Below are 19,426 nucleotides of genomic sequence, written 5' to 3' on the forward strand. Positions count from 1 at the left end.
TAATAATTAAATGAAATTTTGAAAGTAGTTTTAAAAAATCACAGGAGGAGTTGAGTGATGCACTTGTCCTACTAATATAAAAATCACAGGAGGAGTTGAGTGATGCACTAGTCCTACTAATATAAAAATCACAGGAGGAGTTGAGTGATGCACTAGTCCTACTAATATAAAGACTTCAGAAAACTTACCAGAAATTTAATCTTGATTGCATTTGTATATTGTAAATATTTGTATATTTAGCTATAAATAGCTATCAAAATATTTTTAAAGTTACATAGTTAAGTTTTATTTTTAATTCTTTTATAGTCTTGTCTTTACCACACTTAATTAATACAAATGTCAAAGTATTTATTCGTATATACTGCCAAGTTTCGCTCTTCGAGCTTTAATGTTTGAATTTCACAACTTGAATACTGTGTGCCACCCATTACTGTACAGATTATGAGCAAACACTGTCTGAAATCGCATGCTTAAAATGTTTATTAATTAGTTAAATTAGCCATTTCAAAGGTCAATCGAAAGCGAAGTGAATTCTTTTTGTCACTTAATGATCAGTAGCCACCTATTGGCCAACATTTCTTGTTTTTTTCAATTTTGATTTGTTTATGTAGTATTAGCACAAATACACAATGGGATATCTGTGCTCTGTCCACCAAATGGGATCAAATTTCGAAGTTTAGCATTGTAAAAGCGTAAACTTACTGCTAATGATTAAAATGGATAAGTATACCGTTGATCCGCATACTATTAGAAAATGGCAGCGTACAAATATTGAATTATCGGTGTATAAATATCAGTTTAGACTTGATAAACCTTTATACTTGTCAATTTCAAATCGGTCAGCTGCTACATGCCTTCCAAAAACTTAACGTTGATCACTTATTGGTTCAATACAAACATATATAAGTCGTTCCTGGTTTCATTTAGGCTGCATAACACACAACAAATAAAAGGATACTGAATATCGATAAATTAAATGTTTACAGTTGATGTTATCATTAACGATTTTCATATAAACTCAGCCTCATTAGGTTTAAGCATGGCATTTTATATATACATACACAGTGAACATACTTTTACGCCTCTATACTGTTTCGTTGTTACATTTAATCAATTATGTATTTCTCTGTTATAACACGGCACGTTTATCAGTTCTTGTAGCAAATAAGTGTTCGAGACGAGCTTTGTGTTTGATGTCACGTATATTTTAAGTATCACTTTGGAATTTCTAATACAGTGAAACACATAGTTTGAACCTGTATTCTTGTTTTATTTCTTCCTGTAGGAATGTTCTACTGACCAATAAGAAAAAAAAAAAAAGAAATGGTGCGAGAAACTCGTTTGCAGCTGATGTTCTTGATTTTGTGTCTACTGTTAGGGTTAACAGTGAGTCGTCGCGGAGGTGAGTGGAAGACACTCTTTTAATTTGTTCTACATTTCATCATATTTTAGAACATTCCAAATGATTGTAGTTTAATGTTTATTCTGCTCAGTGCATGGCTATTAATTTTTGGAATCACTGAAAAGAGTTTTATGAATAACTTGCCTTGTTCTGCTAACTGATAAAAAAAAAACACATGTACCAACAAAGCATTCTAAGTTATTTTTATTTAAATTTCCAAGTTTTATTGTAAAGAATTAAATGACAGCCTTTAATATACTGGGTAACCTGTCCTTAGTTGGTTAAACTAAATTTAAATGGATATGAACTATTTTGTAATTTACATATGATTACGAACATTGCATGCATCCATTCTTAAATATGGAAAAGTATTGGCCGAAAGATGAGTTGATAATGTTTCTCGGCAAATATATCTCGAACATGAATAGAAACAATATATAAAACTCACAAATAGCTATTTTAAGTATATATGTATCAGACGCACTGCTCGAACTTCTTAGAAGCGGTACAAAAAATAAATCTAGTTGATTTAGTAGCATATATAAAGAACGTATAGGCGATTTATTGTTTTGTTTCTGAATTTCGTACAAAGTTACATGAGGGCTATCTGCGCTAACCATCCCTAACTTAGCAGTGTAAGACTAGAGGGAAAGCAGCTAGCCATCACCACCCACCGCAAACTATTAGGTTACTCTTTTACCAACGAATAGTGGGATTGACCGTCACATTATAATGCCCTTACGGTTGAAAGGATGCGCATGTTTGGTGTGACTGGGGATCGAACCCGCAAGTCTCGATTACGTTCGAGCGTCCAAACCACCTGGCCATGCCGGGCCCCAAATGTGGGTCGATTAGCGCTGACACTCCTCGAAATCTGACAATCACTTTCTAGTGACTTAAGACCAGAGTAACTAATATTACTTTCAAGATACTAAAACTCAGTATGTGTGTGAACGTTATGTACAAATGTACCCTCTTAATGAACAGAGTTAGATTATAAGTGCTTAGTACCCGAACTGATAATATTTTATAAGTTTTCAAAATTAAAGATGACAAAGGTTTTTATTCAACAATCCTTGAGAGGACGTGATTTCAAATGTTTTGATTCACACATTATTATGCAGTTGGTATAATGGATAGCAAGCGCTCACCCTTTTCAACAACAAGGTCATCAACGCGACAAGGATAGCTAATGAAGATCAAATCAGAAGCGCTTTCCTAAAATCAATTAATGAGCGGTACTCCGAACTGAGAACATTTTGTTAACGGGTGTTAATAAAGTAAAAATGTTTGTAGATCAATTTTTGAGAAAATAAAGACATGTTTGTTTGTAAATTTTACATCGTTCTCTATTCTTTTTTGATCTAAAAACAACGATGAAGGATGATATTCAGTTTCTGAAAATACTCTTATTACGAAAAGAAAAATGTTAAATTTTTAATCCTTTATTTTTTTTTGACAAAATGACGTAAGTGCAGAAACAAAACAATTTCTGGGATTGTTTCTAGATTATATTTAGTGATTTTGAGATCAATGCCTTTACTTTAATATATGCTAATTATGGCATCATATTTCTTACCAATTAAATATTCAATGACTTTTGTGTCAATGAAGTTAAATTTCTGTACTTCGCGTTTCAAGCTACTGATATACTCTTTCTTGAAGTTTTTTGTCAAAATATGTTTGGTGTTGTTGTTAAATAATCTAATAAGATATATTTACGGACCAAGCTTGTGTGTTTTAATATATTATTAAATACGATAATGTGTTGATTTTTTTATGTTTGACATTCAAACTAAATTCCAACTTGAATAATATAGAATAAAATCCCAGACGCAAATATAACTTATGCAAATAGTATGCAAAGTAAATATTTACTGTATTATACGTGTATCTGATTCCAATATACTTTCATTAGATTCCATACTTAAACTTAACTTTTAGGAAATACAAGTTCTGTTTTAAGGCGATCATTGGAGAAATCGATACATAAGAGTGTTTGAATACATTGGTTTGTGAACTTTTTACGGAAACTATGAGATAATACTCCTTTAAAGCGTAAAAGAAAAACAGACCGAAGCTATTTCCGCGAATAATAGGTTTTGGTATGAGGTGGTTCGAGGCTTCTTTTTTCACGCGCTATCACTCTTAGTATATGCGAGGTTATGACCAGCTGTTTGTTTATGTCTGACCTAATCTCTAGTCAGTCCGCATTTTCCTTCACACGTGTGCATTGGGTATTTTTGGATTGTAATATTTTATTTTTATTTTTCTGAAGAGAAAAGAATTTGATACTCGTGATATCGATTCAGAACTATATCTCCAAGTCACCTAAGCTAAGAAATTGGCTTCTTCGGCTCTGGACAACGAAGAATAGACCATAGAACAGTTCTTAGGTGAAAGTATTAGCTTGGCTTCAATTCATATCCAGCCAACCTTAACTCTCCACCAGAACGGATATATATATATAGCAGGGGAAATGTTATATATATATATAAATATATATTTATAGTTCTTGTATGGTTCATTTGGCAGGAGTGATCATTCCACTGTCGCATTTTTGGAGATTTTAGAACTCTAATGCATCACATCACACATAAACGGAAAATAGTACTTTGTACATTTGAAATATAAATACGTAAAAGTGTTCAAACTCAAGTTTAGTTTTACTGTGACATGATTTAAACTCTATTAAACTTATGCATAATGTTCATATTCTCTACTATGGTATAATTTGAATTATATTAGGAGGGGGTACCATACTCATAATCACCACTGTTTTCATGTTTAAGTTATAAGAAGTTTATATATCGTATTTGCTATGAAATTATGTTATCTTAATCTGAGGCGTTATACTTGAATCGTTTACCATTATAAACATTAAATTATATTAATTCAACGTACTCTCATAATGTCTTATTTATCAAGTTCATGGCATATTATGCTTGAATGTGTGTGTTTTTTTCGTAATTCCTTCTGTTATAAACTTTATGTCACGTTTTCTTGCTGGTCTTAATTTTGAATAAACATAATTATTTGCTTTCTACAACATACTTTGTAAGAGCGAGTAGGAATATTCTAAGCATTCAGTAGAGTCTTTTTTTTACAGAAGTATTCCCATCTGGAATCTATCTAATTGATTCTGATTATTTCAGACAAATTTAAGTTCGTAAAATTACCCTGTGTTGAAATGTGTGTAAACTCATGCAGTAGCTTTGAACTTGTTTTTGTAGCATTTTATTTAATATAATATACGAACAAAAAATACAAGATTTATATTAAAACCTTTTTTTTTGGTAAATGTAAAAATTTATTTTCTTATTTTCTTTTGAAGCAAACGACTTAAAACTAAAGTAATTGATACTTTATGCACGTGCATTCTGAGAAAAAATATGAAATCAGTTTCTTCTAGAAATGTGACAATAATACCGTCTGCATCAAATAGGTACTTTGTTTTAAGCCTAAGCACTTTCAGAACAATAGAACAGTTACGAAGCTATCACTACAAACACGAGTTTAGAACATATTAGAGTGTTTTTTCTTATAACTAAGGCATATCGGGCTATCGGCTGAGTCCACCTGGGGATTTGCTATAGGGTTATCAAAGCACTGGCTTTTTTTGTCCATGAAAGATGGGGAAGTAGTAATCAGATTCTATACAACAGTGTTAAACTAACAGATGGCTCCATTAAATGCTCCTATATAGTCCAGGTATTCAATGTTTTCTTGCTGTATAGCCGCAAGTTTAGGTGAGCCTTAGACTATAAACAGAATCAGTTCTAATTCATCTATACATATGACGACAAAGTACACTTTCTGAGAATGTCATCCTCTCGTGAAAGTTCTACGACATTTCACATACGGAATTTCACACACAGAACCAGAATAGCATTAAGACCTAGTAAATCATTTACGTATCGCTGTTTTGTACGCCACTACACACTCTCTGTTTTTCATGGTGCATACTATCAGTTATTTTGGTCAATTATGACACTTAAGAGTTAATTATGTGATACTTAAGAGCTATTTATGCGACACTTAAAAGTTAATTCGTCCTGATGTTATTCTGTTGGTCCTTCATAAATGTTTCTATCCGTTCCTCCTGCTCTTCCATAAGTCTCCGAAAGGACTCACAAGATTATCCTCCTGCTCTTCCTTAAGTCTCCGAAAGGACTCACAAGATTATTCTCCTGCTCTTCCTTAAGTCTCCGAAAGGACTCACAAGATTATTCTCCTGCTCTTCCTTAAGTCTCCGAAAGGACTCACAAGATTATTCTTCTGCTCTTCCTTAAGTCTCCGAAAGGACTCACAAGATTATTCTCCTGCTCTTCCTTAAGTCTCCGAAAGGACTCACAAGATTATTCTCCTGCTCTTCCTTAAGTCTCCGAAAGGACTCACAAGATTATTCTCCTGCTCTTTCTTAAGTCTCCGAAAGGACTCACAAGATTATTCTCCTGCTCTTCCTTAAGTCTCCGAAAGGACTCACAAGGTTATCCTCCTGCTCTTCCTTAAGTCTCCGAAAGGACTCACAAGATTATTCTCCTGCTCTTCCTTAAGTCTCCGAAAGGACTCACAAGGTTATCCTCCTGCTCTTCCTTAAGTCTCCGAAAGGACTCACAAGATTATTCTCCTGCTCTTCCTTAAGTCTCCGAAAGGACTCACAAGATTATTCTCCTGCTCTTCCTTAAGTCTCCGAAAGGACTCACAAGATTATCCTCCTGCTCTTCCTTAAGTCTCCGAAAGGACTCACAAGGTTATCCTCCTGCTATGAGCACCCATGTAAACTCTTAGTGTAGTCTTGCCATTTCAGCAACAAGAGTTTCCCGAACAATCTGTTTTTTGGTTATCTTTAACTTCTGAACAATGTATTACAGGTTAAGAAACTTCTAACTCTTCGGAAAATGAGTCATGGATAGACAGAAATAGAATACCAGAAAAAGAAATTGATCAGCTGTGAAAGAGAGTTTGTTTCTTTTAGAACAAAGTCCACATTGGGTTATCTGATGTGTTCATCCCGGGGAATCGGACTCAGCGTTGTAAGTCCTAGAGGTTTGTTTGTTTTTGAATTTCGCGCAAAGCTACTCGAGGGCTATCTGCACTAGCCGTCCCTAATTTAGTAGTCTAAAACAGGAAAGAAGTCAGCTAGTCATTACCACCCACCGCCAACACTTGGGCTACTCTTTTACCAACGAATAGTGGGATTGACTGTTACTTATAACGACCCCGCGGCTGAAAGGGCGAGCATGTTTGGTGCGACGGGGATTCGAACCCGCGATCATCAGATTACGAAGTCGTAGAGAGAGAGGAAGATGTGTAGCGTTAAATAGTGTTCTTTAAAATACAGTCATTTTTACGATGCATTCGGTAAAAATAATTCGAGACTTCAGTGAAAGAAACTTATTTTTAAAATCACATTTTTATATTCGGTTTGTTAAATTTGTTCAATGTTTGGATTTTCATAAGAGAATTATTGACAAAAGCACGAAACAAAATAAAAGAATCCTCACTTTTACAAATAGTTTTCGGTCATATTTAAATTTTAACAAGTAGTTTTTACTGGTGGCCAGACATGACCCAATGGTTAGTTTCTCCATGGTTGCAGTTTGAACGGTTCAAGGTTCGAACTCAGGACGTGTCGTTGAACACGAGACACTCTTTCGTTTATAAAAATGACAGCCAATTTCGCTATCCACTTAAAAGTAGGCGGCGGGAACTGTTGCCTAAGTGTTCATTATGTGGTCACCAAGTTAAAAATAGGAACACAATTGAGCCTTGGAACCTCTGGCGTAGCTGTTCAGTCCAGGTGTCATATAAAGCATCATTCATATTGAAAACAACAAATACTGTTTCTTAATACAACAAAAACCCTCACAGCTGATATTTTTTTGCAGTATAAATGTATTCAAACGCCGGTCGTATCAAATATAACTATTTAAAAACAAAACAAAAACATTTATTTACATGTTAATCTAATTGCATTGTGATACAATTGTTTTTTTTAACAGAGGGGCTGGTAGACATTCTCACGTTAGCACTAATACTTTATGAAAACAAGAACGCAGTTATTTCGAATTTTTTATCACTATTGCATTCTACGCCGTACTTTAAAAAAATCGTTACAAAAACAAAGTCTGTGTTATTTTCATTAGCAGATAGGTATAAAAAGGAAAATTTACGTTTCGTTCCCGAGAAAAAACAATATTTTTGAATCCTTTAAAAGTCGACGTCTTTTTTTTTCTATTTTAGAATTTTTCTCAGAGTTTCATAGCGGTTATTTAATCATATCCTCCCATAATTCCAGAATCGTAGACAAGAGGAAAGACAGCTAGTGAAGAGCACTCGCCGCCTCTCAAAGCTCCAAACTGCGAATGACGTTTTTGCGACAATGAATCATGAATTACAAATTCGCGGTTGCACAATATAGACGTACTACCTCCCAGGCCACGAAAGGCCAAGCTTAATAAAAGCACAACTCTAAACTAGCTAGTTTAAGAATGTCCAACATTGCCATATACAGCAGGACATCCCTTAAGTTATGTCCGATTTTAGGTTCAGAAAAATAGAAAGGATTTCAAACACTTTTAATGATATTTAATTAATAATGTATGTTCTATTATTAATAATTACTTCCGGCCAACGATTCACAAGCTTTTGGATGCCACTTCTATAAAATTCTTAGGGTTTGGAGGAAAATAATGAAAAGACGGTAGTTTTGATATCTTCAAATGTTCCAAGCTCTTTTCTATCAAGATAGTTCTCCAACTTTGGAATAGATGATAATCAGATGGGGCAAGGTCTGAAGAATAAGGAGAATGAGGAAGTTTTTCCCAGTCTAACTCTTCAATCTTTGCAGATGTGATCCTTGCTGTATGGAGCCATGCATTATTCTGGTCTAACACAACACCTTTACGATTGATCAAAGCAGGCCTCTTTTCTTTCAGTGCAACATTCAAGCACTCTAACTGTTCACAATAGAAGTCTGATGTAATCGTTACATTGAGTGCAGCATTCAAAGTGGATCACACCAACAACATCCCACCAAACGCTTAACAAGACTTTCCTTGGGTGGAGGTCCATTTTGGGCTGTGCACCTGTACTGAGTGTCTGCACTGTCTGCAGTGCTTAACATTTTTATAACATATCCATTTTTCATCTCCAGTCACTAACCTGTCCAAAAAAGGTCAGTCACGTTCACGAGAGTTCAGAGAAGTGCAAATGTCCACTCTTATTCTAAGGTTGGCTTCTGTCAAATCACGGTGAACCCATTTTCCAAGATTTGACATTTTTCCAAGCTGTTGCAGATGACGGTGAACTATTGAATGGGTTGAATTAAGCTTCTGTGCTAGTTCTTCAACTGTTACAGGACAATTTTCATCGAGTGCAGCCAGCATAATGTCATAATTAAACTCACTAACATGACCTGAATGTGGTGCATCACTTAAACTGTAGTCACCAGATCCGAACTTCTGAAATTACCTTCGATATTTTGTTTCACAGAGAAACTCTGCACCATAAACACCTTGAATGTTTCGTATAGTTTCTGCTGCACTATTGCCTTTTTAAACTCATAAAGCATCAAATGCCTAATGATCTGAAAAAGTGGAGTTGGGCTAGTTTCTTTTATTTGTCTGGACATTTTTATACACGTCCTACTACATATTATAGTCGTTAAAGGCTGCTACAAAGAGAGAAGTGATGATGCACTTTCTGTACTAAATTTTTGGACATGACTAATGGGATAATCTGATATATATTTATGTGTGTATGTATAGAACAATTTAATTGAATATCTAAAAGTACACGCTTTTCTCCTACTTGTTTCACACAAGTAACATATCATTGGTTGTTTAATAGAGTAAATCCATATATTTATTTAAAAAGTGCTTTTCCAGAATTCCATTAAAATAACTGAGGCAGTAATGACATGATGAAAATCTTCCTATCTGTTTCGTAAAAAAAACAGAGCAATATAAAAACACTTTGTTCTTCCATTCATATAGTTATAACAAAGATGTTTCTGTTTAATATCCTTTTTTTTAATACAAGAAATTGATCACCATTTCTTTAAATAAAACAAACAGCAACTTATAATTGAAAAGTTTTATAAAACTTCAATTGAATAGTCTCTTATAAGCTGAAATTTATCTTTCTTAAATCGGTAAAGACGTTTGTCGTTCATGCTGACGTTTCTAAATTGGTGTGGTGATGGGGCACTGACAGATTCTCTGCTGGAACGTTAATTTTTTTTCGCAAAGCCGCCCAAAAGACAGAAAAAAAACAGGGGTGTAACAAATTCTTCTCCTTCAAATGTTAGTATATCCTGTCAATGTAACGTTTTACGAAAGATTTTGTGCAGTTCAACTTATTAGAACTATGGATGGAATAAACAGAGAAAGCTTTTGAAGAATGTGAACATAGCTACATTTCAAATTGTCTGAAAACGACCAAACATAGGATGAAGTCAAACGTGTACAAACTACATTAACTAAAGCCAAACGAAGTACAAATAATATAATTTCTGCTTAATTTATATCATTGTTCTTTTATTCTTCCTTTTTATTTTCTTTTTTGGTAAGAAAATTTATGAATTTGTATGAAACGTGAAAAGTGCTACGTGTAGTATACTATAATAAATTATTATCACTTAACATTTTCTTTACTTAACACTACGCCCTCTTGCGTCTTAACTTGTTTTGTTTTAACGCAAAATTGTACGATAGATTGTTTGTGCTGTCTCCACCGCTGGGATCGTCTCCAGAATCTGAGTGTTATAAGCCATCATGCTTACCGCTAGGCTACCAAGAGATATTTTTGAGACACAGTACTTTATCCAACATTGAAAATTTATGTTTGGTTAAATTATTCATGTGTAATTCATTAATGCAAGTGTAAAGGATAAATTTCACTACACTGACTCTCGATGATTAAATGGTAACTCCCGAAGCTTATAAAGCTAAATCCGGGTTTTAATACCCGTAGATGGCATAGCTCAGGTAAACCATTGTTTAGCTGATTAACAAGAAAGAAGCAAAACGAACCTTTACCATTGAGTGACATTTCATAAATACAAGACTACTCATACATTTATCGAAGCAAGAGTTTCCTGTACTATTCGTCACTAAATTCGAACTGCTAGAGAAAAGCTAGCTATCTAGTTAACAACGCTAATCTCAAACTCTAGGGTTATTCTAGTCAAATAGTGGAGTAAACCGCACCTCTTATAGCGTAATGTACCCCCCAAAATCTGAATGCTTATCCAGACATATTAATCATCAGGCCATGTAATCCTCACAGGTATAAATAATTGATGATTTCGAAAACAAAAGACGAAACAAAGTATTGTAGAATGGAGATGTTTAGGTTTGTCCGTCGTGTAGAATATACAGCCATATATAGACACAACAAGATACAACATAGACGTTCATTGACATTTACACAATTCTAATGTGATATGTATATATCACACTCACAATCCAAATATTGTTAAGGTTGTGCATAATGGATACGAAAGAAAAGAAGTGAAATACAATAATCTCAAAGATAAACAGAGCAGTTTATGACGCGGTTTGCACGAAATTAGGAATTTTTAGTGACGTAACCAAATAACGTTATGATGCCTTTGTTCGTTGCTTAACACAAAGTTACGCATCAGGTTATCTTTTTTCTGCCTACCGTGGGTATATAAACCCGATTTTTAATGCTATAAGTCTCCAGACGTACTACTAAAATGGCAGTTTCACAAGGCATCACAACAGTGAATATATTGTTTAATGAATATTTTTTTTCTTTTTAGTAACTATACAGCAATCTGTGAATTAAAATACATCAGCATTGTGTATCATTCACGATAGCTATTATATCGGCCTGGCATGCACGGGCTCGAATCCCAATCATGCCATACATACTCGCCCTTTCAGCCGTGGGAGGCTGTTATGTAATGGCCACTCTCACTATTTGTTAAAAAAATAGTAGCCCAAGAATTGGCGGTGGGTGGTGATGATAACAAGCTGCCTTTCCTCTAGTCTTACATTACTAAATTAGGGACTGCTAGCGAAAATAGCGTTCGTGTAGCTTTACGCGAAATTAATAAACAAGCTGTTATATATGTTTTCTCTTTCAAACGTTAATAACTTGATGTACATGAACTGAGTTCAAAGTTTACGCTTCTTTGAAATATATATATTATTTTTATATACAATAACATTTAAATATTATTTCAATATAAAGGATTATTCACGAAAGCGGTAAAAAATTTTTTCGTTTCATGAACACTTCTTTATATTAAAATAATATTTATTATTTCGTGATGACGAGAAACCCACTTGAAGTAGAAATGTATTCTCTCGGCTATTAATAACTTAGCATTTAACTAGAACGTCCCCTACAATCCCATACCCGTTTACATTCTCGTCCCTAAGACATGTACCCGACAACGGTCAGTTACAAACTCTCTTTGTAAACCTGAAGATGAACTAAGAAGGTGGGAACGTTGTTCTGTACTATATTTTAATTAAATTTTAATACCCATACCAGCCGTCTTGAAAATACATATATATTTATAAACATATAATAACATTCAAATTACAATTCTATCCGTGTTCGGGTCTGCAGTAAGTTTACGGAGTTACACGGATAAATTCCAGGATTCGATTCCTTGCGGTGGACAGATACCAGATAAACTTGCGTGAAAACTAAACCAAAAAACCAAAACAAACTACCATTAGTGTTCGGTTTTTAATTTTCGGTGGTGTATCTTATCCTTGCTATGAAAGGAAATAACAAAAGGAAAAGTGAATTATTGTTGAGGATATTTCCATTAGTTGTTATGTCAAAAAATACTCATATTACACTAGAAGTGTTTCTCTTGCTATTTTTCACATTAATGTATTGGATTCCCAAACAGAATTCAAAACGGTCAAAACTCAGAATCCGTGAACATTAATCTTCTCAGTAAACATTCCCCCTCTCTCTCTATCTCTGATAAGTAAAATCTTGACAGGCTTCAGAAGCGTAAAGAAAGTATGTGTGTTAGCTATGATAATCATTTATCTGATGACAAAACTATGGGAATCCCGAAGGGTTATGGTTGAACGGGAACTACTAGAATGAAATAAGAATGTTCTCCTACCGGAAATAACGGATCGTTCGACCCTGCATGGCTAATGTTCTTTATTCTTTGGTAGTGAATATATTGGGCTCATTAGTATTTGAGGAACATCATTAAGCTTCAACTTTGTGCTTTTAGATTGAAAAGAGAAAACATTAACCCTTGGATTACACCAAGAGATCTCTGGCATTGCTCGAAGCCTTTACTTGAAAGTTATTTACGAGTAATTACGGATTATTATGTTGTTATGTCCCAGTACGAAAACGAAAATATTATAATGTATCTCTGTACAAACAAGCGATTTTAATTACGTTTTATTCTGTTGAGATGGTATTCGGCCATTAGTTTGTTATTTTATAATTCAATGATAAGAGCTGAATAATTTTGTTTCAAGCACATTTATAATAAATTGTTAAACGTCAAGGTTTAATATTTTTTTTTATCCATAAAATGTTCTCCAAGTCTTCAAACTTGGTTGGTTGTCTTTATGAAAAGAAAATTCTTTAAATTATATGTAACTATACTTCATACAATTTTTAATCTAAAATTATTTTAATTTTCTTAAAATACTTTCTGTATGAATAATTATTTATGTTCTCAAGTATTTTGTATTTTTAAGACCTGCATTTCATATGAGAGAGATGAAAATAACGTTTGAGAGTGGACTACGTAAGCCGTGGACAGCGATAAAGTGTTGAAACTTTGGAAATTTAGAAGGAATTATATGAACGTCAAGTAGAATAAAAATGCTTCTATTTTTCTATTAATATTTCGATACCTTGATGGGTCGACACTAAGGTTGCAGGTTTACAGTGCTAAAATCCGGGGTTCAGTTCTCCTCGGGGGAAGCAACAGATAGTTCCGTTTGGCTTTGCTCTAAAGCAAACACATCAACAATTTTGGTAAGCGTAAATGGAAAATTTTCCATAAAGTATCCCCTGAAAGATAATACTGCCCACAAAAAAATTCTTCGAAAGATATTCAGTCAAAGATACTACCAACGAAAGGCTTAAAAAGAGGATTATAAATACACCTACCTTTCTTCTAATTAATTTGAAAACATCGCTTTTCTTAACCAATAAAATCATTATTTTGCTCTGTAGTTACACAAGAAACATTTATCTAACGGCAGTGAAGATTAGTCTGTCACAGTTCATCCTTAGTAGGTGTGAAATAAGGCGTTCGACTTTCATTGGTACTACAATTCTTTCCATAAACATGTAGTGACAGTAGATGATTCAGAAGGTGTTCGACTTTCATTGGTACTTACAGTTCTTTCCATAAACATGTAGTGACAGTAGATGGTTCAAAAGGCGTTTGACTTTCATTGGTATTTACAGTTCTTTCCATAAACATAGTATTAGTAGGTGGATCAAAAGGCGTTTGACTTTCATTGGTACTTATAGTTCTTTTCGTAAACATACAGTGAATAATCAGTACCCAAAAATGCCATACTAAAGACGTTCCGAACAAACATGAATATTTATGTGTTTTAAATGCGATTTAACAAAAGCATTGACTATCTTATTTGGTTAAAACAAAGCTGGGAGCTCAGTTGGAGATTGCTGTCATGTACAATTCTAATTTTCTCTTGCAGTGATAATGATAGAAACGTTTATCAGGTTTGTCATTAAACCAGTTTTTGGTTTTACTGCTCTTTTTCAGAGAGTAAGTGCTGTACAGTTGGAACTTTTTGTTTGTTTGAAGTTAAGCACAAAACAACACAATGGGCTTAACAAAGTCCCAAGACGTGCAGAGGACTTTTTAAACCATAATTATTTTAAAATTTATTACACTCTTTTTTTTTGTGAGATAAGCAGAGTTATTAATCTATTGTGTACAATTATTTCTAAACCTTTAAAAGGAATTGAAAAAGATACGTGATAAACATATGACCTCTTTTTTAACACTTTCTGCTTCCCATTTAACTCAGGCCTCTTGAGATCTGAATAATAAGTCCATTTAACATTTTTTCTAAACCTTCAATAATGATACTCATCTAAAGATGGATCTGGACATATTAGCTTAGAAAGAATGAAGTTCTAGACTCAAGCTACCTGACAAAGACAGTGACAGATTTTTTTTTGCTACCTGGAGGACAATGAACACCACCAATTGTTCGGGTTTGGCTTAATCTTCCTTATCGATTTTTTTGTTACTTACTGACTTTGGTGTAAAATAGCTGAATCGGCTAATTCACAAAATAGCTTTGTAACACAACGAGTTTTTTCTTTTATTTTATTGAAGAAAAGTATTCAAAATCTGCTGTGCCTAACATTTCTTTCACCTTTAGGGAAAAATCTTTCAGTTTTTATTTGATTTTTTACACCATAATATTTTCTTTTAAATCTAAAAATGACAATAGCATTAGAGTTAAGAATTAAGTTGGTGACAGGATTAGATGTTGAATATTATTTGACAGTATTATAAATTTTATTTTTCAAAGTATAATATAATGTAAGCACTAAAAATGTTTTCAATATTCTACATGATTAGATTTTGTTTGAATTTCGCACAAGTCTACACGAAGGCTATCTGCGCTACCCATTCCTAATTTAGTAGTGTTAGACTAAGGAGAAGACAGCTAGTCATCACCACTCACCGCCAACTCTTGGGATACTCTTTTACTAACAAATAACGGAATTGACCGTAACATATAACGCCCCCACGGCTGAAAGGGTGAACATGTTTGGTGCGACAGGGATTCGAGCTCGCGATCCTCAGATGACGACTCGAACGACTTACCTACCTGGCCATGCCGGACCGCACAACTCGTTATATCTGTATTATAATACTAAAAACTGGATAATCCATAAAAGATTGATATTTTACACTATCATAAACCACTAGTTAAAATGATAAGGAACATCTTTAAACATGTTTTTACATTACTAACATAAATTTGTAATTATTTTTTAATACCAAATACGAAATTATCTATATATTTGTATAATGATATATTTACATTTCAAATATAGCGGCTCAAAGAGAACTTTCTTTTCAACCGTTTTGTTTCAGCCAATTTTTGTAGGTACATGATACTTATAAATAATAACTTGTATTTCGTTACAGCATATTTGTTCATTTCGGATTGCCCATACATGGATCCATAGCATAAATACATGTTAGACGTATTTGGAGGTCTATATCAAAGTCATTCCTTTCACTGTTACACTTAGGTCAGTGGTCGCTTCTCTAAAGATCTCACAATAACTTTTAAACACCATCAGAAGTAATAAAACAAATTAACTAATAATAAAATCTAATCGCGTTTTATTTGTTTAACTATTGATCTAATTTGACTTCACTTATTGAAAACAAACTGTGTATCTCGTTATGTGTCTAAACAATATTGTATCTAACACTAATCTAGCACAATAAATGGCACATTTCAGGTGATTTAGTTACACTTTTAAACACGTTTTGTGTGAGAATTTCCAGACGGATTCAAGTGTATCTCGTTATGTGTCTTAACAATATTGTATCTAACACTAATCTAGCACATAAATGGCACATTTCAGGTGATTTAGTTACACTTTTAAACACGTTTTGTGTGAGAATTTCCAGGCGGATTCAAGTGTATCTCGTTATGTGTCTAAACAATATTATATCTAACAGTAATCTAGCACAATAAATGGCACATTTCAGGTGATTTAGTTACAATTTTAAACACGTTTTGTGTGAGAGTTTTCAGGCGGATTCAACATGTTTCCAAGGCTTTTTCGAACTAACTTTTTATCTCTAACAAATAAAACAAAAATCGTGCCTTTTGATAACTACAAATCGGTACGATTTGATTGATATTCGTCTACCAATTGAACGTGACCTTGAAATGGTGTGAAAATACAAGCACTCGTGTGTTATCAAGACGGCTGGTATGGGTACTAAAACTTTAATTAAAATAAAGAACAAACGATGTTTTGACCTTCTTAGGTCGTCTTCAAGTTAACCTGAGAATACGTTTTTACTAAAAGTAGATTTCTCGTCATCACGAATTATGAGCACACGTGTTACAAAAGATAACATTAATCACAGAGAAAGGGTTGATATGGTCACACCGATGAGGATTTTGTAGCCAAATAACTTGTTACATAAAAAAATGTGTAAGGAAGTTGCATGATAACTGTATTTTTTGTGAGGTAAAACCGATTTCAAATCACTTAAAACTAACTAAAGTTTATGAGACAAAATGACATTAAAAGAGTTCAAGGATGGGAACAAAGATTTAAAAAGTGTCACTTAATTAAAGAGCACCCAAAACATTGTTAAATGGGTATTTTGTAAATAGCTTTACAGCATATTTTCATAAAGTACTTTATAAAAGCTCTTAAATTTATATTTAAGTTAGAATTCATCTTTTATTAAGAAATAATAGCCACGTGTTTATGTATAGATGTATCTCGTAGTAACGTGATCAGAGCAGAAATGTCTTCTGCTTCATGACCTTCCAAGCAAAGGTTGAATGTTTTGCAGGAAACACTCGAATAACGAACTTGATAGAGGGAGCACTTCAATAATGAACTTGATCAATCTTGGCCACATGCACTACGGTTGAGTAAGGTTGTTCTCTTCTTTCAAAGTTTTACGTTTACAGTTAAGAACTTTTAAGGAACTTCTGTGTTCAGAAGGAACTGTAAGCCATTTTGTTGTAGAGTAGAAGTTTTGAAGAGGGAGTCCAACTGTAAGCCATTTTGTTGTAGATTAGAAGTTTTCAAGAGGGAGTCTAACTGTAAGCCATTTTGTTGTAGATTAGATGTTTTCAAGAGGGAGTCCAACTGTGAGCCATTTTGTTGTAGTTGTAGATTTTGTTTAGAAGTTTTCAAGAGGAGGAGTCTCAAGAGGAGTCCAAACATTTTGTTGTAGATTAGATGTTTTGTCCAACTGTGAGCCATTTTGTGTTGTTTTCAAGAGGGAGTCCAATGTAGAGTAGAAGTTTTCAAGAGGGAGTCCAACTGTAAGCCATTTTGTTGTAGAGTAGAAGTTTTCAAGAGGGAGTCCAACTGTGAGCCATTTTGTTGTAGATTAGAAGTTTTCAAGAGGGAGTCCAACTGTGAGCCATTTTGTTGTAGATTAGAAGTTTTCAAGAGGGAGTCCAACTGTGAGCCATTTTGTTGTAGATTAGATGTTTTCAAGAGGGAGTCCAACTGTGAGCCATTTTGTTGTAGAGTAGAAGTTTTCAAGAGGGAGTCCAACTGTCCAACAAAAGGGAGTCCAACTGTGAGCCATTTTGTAGAGTAGATGTTTTCAAGAGGGAGTCCAACTGTAGCCAGTAGAAAGTTTTCAAGAGGGAGTCCAACTGTGAGCCATTTTGTTGTAGAGTAGATGTTTTCAAGAGGGAGTCCAAATAACATAACATTTCTTTCTATTGACTTTTTTTTTTCAAACAGAATTTTTATTCCTTCAAATTTTATGTTAGAAGCTAATGACAGGGAACCATTCCGATAAAGAATGTGTCATAGTTTATCTCCAAATGAACATAAAACCTATAATTTTACGTGTATTTGCCTATGTGAAGCAGAGCGTTTAACTCAGTACACTTCTCCACCGCGTCTTCATGTCAGTAATATATGTGCAGATATACCTGCACAGTAAGCAACTTCATCTTATATATATCAGATACCCAATATAGGAGTTGATTTCAGTGGTTCTTATATATTGAATGCTACGTACTGAAAAATTGACTTCCAATAGTCACCGGAAGAAAAACGTTTTTTTTTAGAACAAAGGTAATTGTTTGTAACGATCATTCCTATTTTGTCTGTTTGCTTGACGTTCAGCACGAAACAATACAATGGGCTATCAGTGTTGTGCTCACAGCAGGGGTCAAACTCCAAATTTTAGTGTTATGAGTCTTGAAGTTTACACATGAGCCGTCGCAAGCAGCGAACTATGATTTATTTCAAGTACAAATTTCATCTTAAGTTCTATTTACCACCATATTTATGTATACTAATATCTCAGGAATGTATAAGCAAAGATATATTAACACGAGATATCTTATAATTAACAAGAAAAAAAACAAGCTCGACAAATACTTGCTCGGGCATTAATCTTCTGTATAGTACATTTTTCATCAAAATTTTGAATTATATTCGTTACTTGTTAGAGTGAAATCGTCTTACCTATTCGGTCCCTTAGTGATATGCTACAGAGCTAAAATGGGAGACTACGTCTCCAGAGAAAACACAGCACAAATACCATATTATATATCCTTGCGCTAAAACAAATAAACTTAAAATTAAGAATTAAATTCATCATTTAAAACAGATGAAAAAGCAATAAATCACATTTCCACATTGGAGAAGAGTAGGTAGCGCCAAGTTTCCGGTACTACAATTCTAAAATTCAGAGTTGAACTCTATTGGGTGAGCAAAGTGCAAAGCGCACGTTTGTAGCTCTACGCTAAAAAAACAAACAACTTTTTCAGTTACTAAATCATACTGGCTACGTAGAATCATTAACAAAAATCTATCATTTTGGCAAACATTTGGCGTATATTTAACATACCTAAATGTTTCTGTAACTTAAGATATTTCAAAACACCCAGTGAATCAATACCCAATTAATTAACCTAATAATACATTTTAAAATAATTTAGTTTTTTATAGTCTTAATTTGCATGGTGTATTTAAAGACGTTAAATCAATTGTGTTGTGGCCCAGTATGGCCAAGTGTATTAAGGCATTCGACTCGTAATCCGAGGTTCACGGGTTTGAATCGCGGTAGCACCAAACATGCTCGCCCTTTCAGCCGTGGGGACGTTATAATGTGACGGTCAATCGTCCCACTATTCGTTGGTAAAAGAGTAGCCCAAGAGTTGGCGGTGGGCGGTGATGACTAGCTGCTATCTCTCTTGCCTTACACTGCAAAATTAGGGGCGGCTAGCGAAGATAGCCCTCGAGCACCTTTGCGCGAAA

The 19,426-nt window shown here is 34.0% G+C and overlaps 1 protein-coding gene across 7 annotated transcripts in view; it reads left to right on the forward strand.

Annotated features, from left to right (window-relative positions):
• Positions 1-19,426, forward strand: part of LOC143241222 (latrophilin Cirl-like) — a 117,145-nt gene that overhangs the window by 20,493 nt on the left and 77,226 nt on the right. For all 7 annotated transcript variants that reach the window (XM_076484760.1, XM_076484761.1, XM_076484757.1 and 4 more), the window contains exon 2: positions 1,286-1,402. In XM_076484760.1, the coding sequence (XP_076340875.1) occupies positions 1,324-1,402 (79 nt within the window). In that variant the 5' untranslated portion in view covers positions 1,286-1,323. The remainder of the gene's footprint in view (positions 1-1,285; positions 1,403-19,426) is intronic.

The sequence above is a fragment of the Tachypleus tridentatus genome, chromosome 2 (genome assembly GCF_004210375.1).
Source record: "Tachypleus tridentatus isolate NWPU-2018 chromosome 2, ASM421037v1, whole genome shotgun sequence".
NCBI classification, from domain to species: domain Eukaryota; kingdom Metazoa; phylum Arthropoda; class Merostomata; order Xiphosura; family Limulidae; genus Tachypleus; species Tachypleus tridentatus.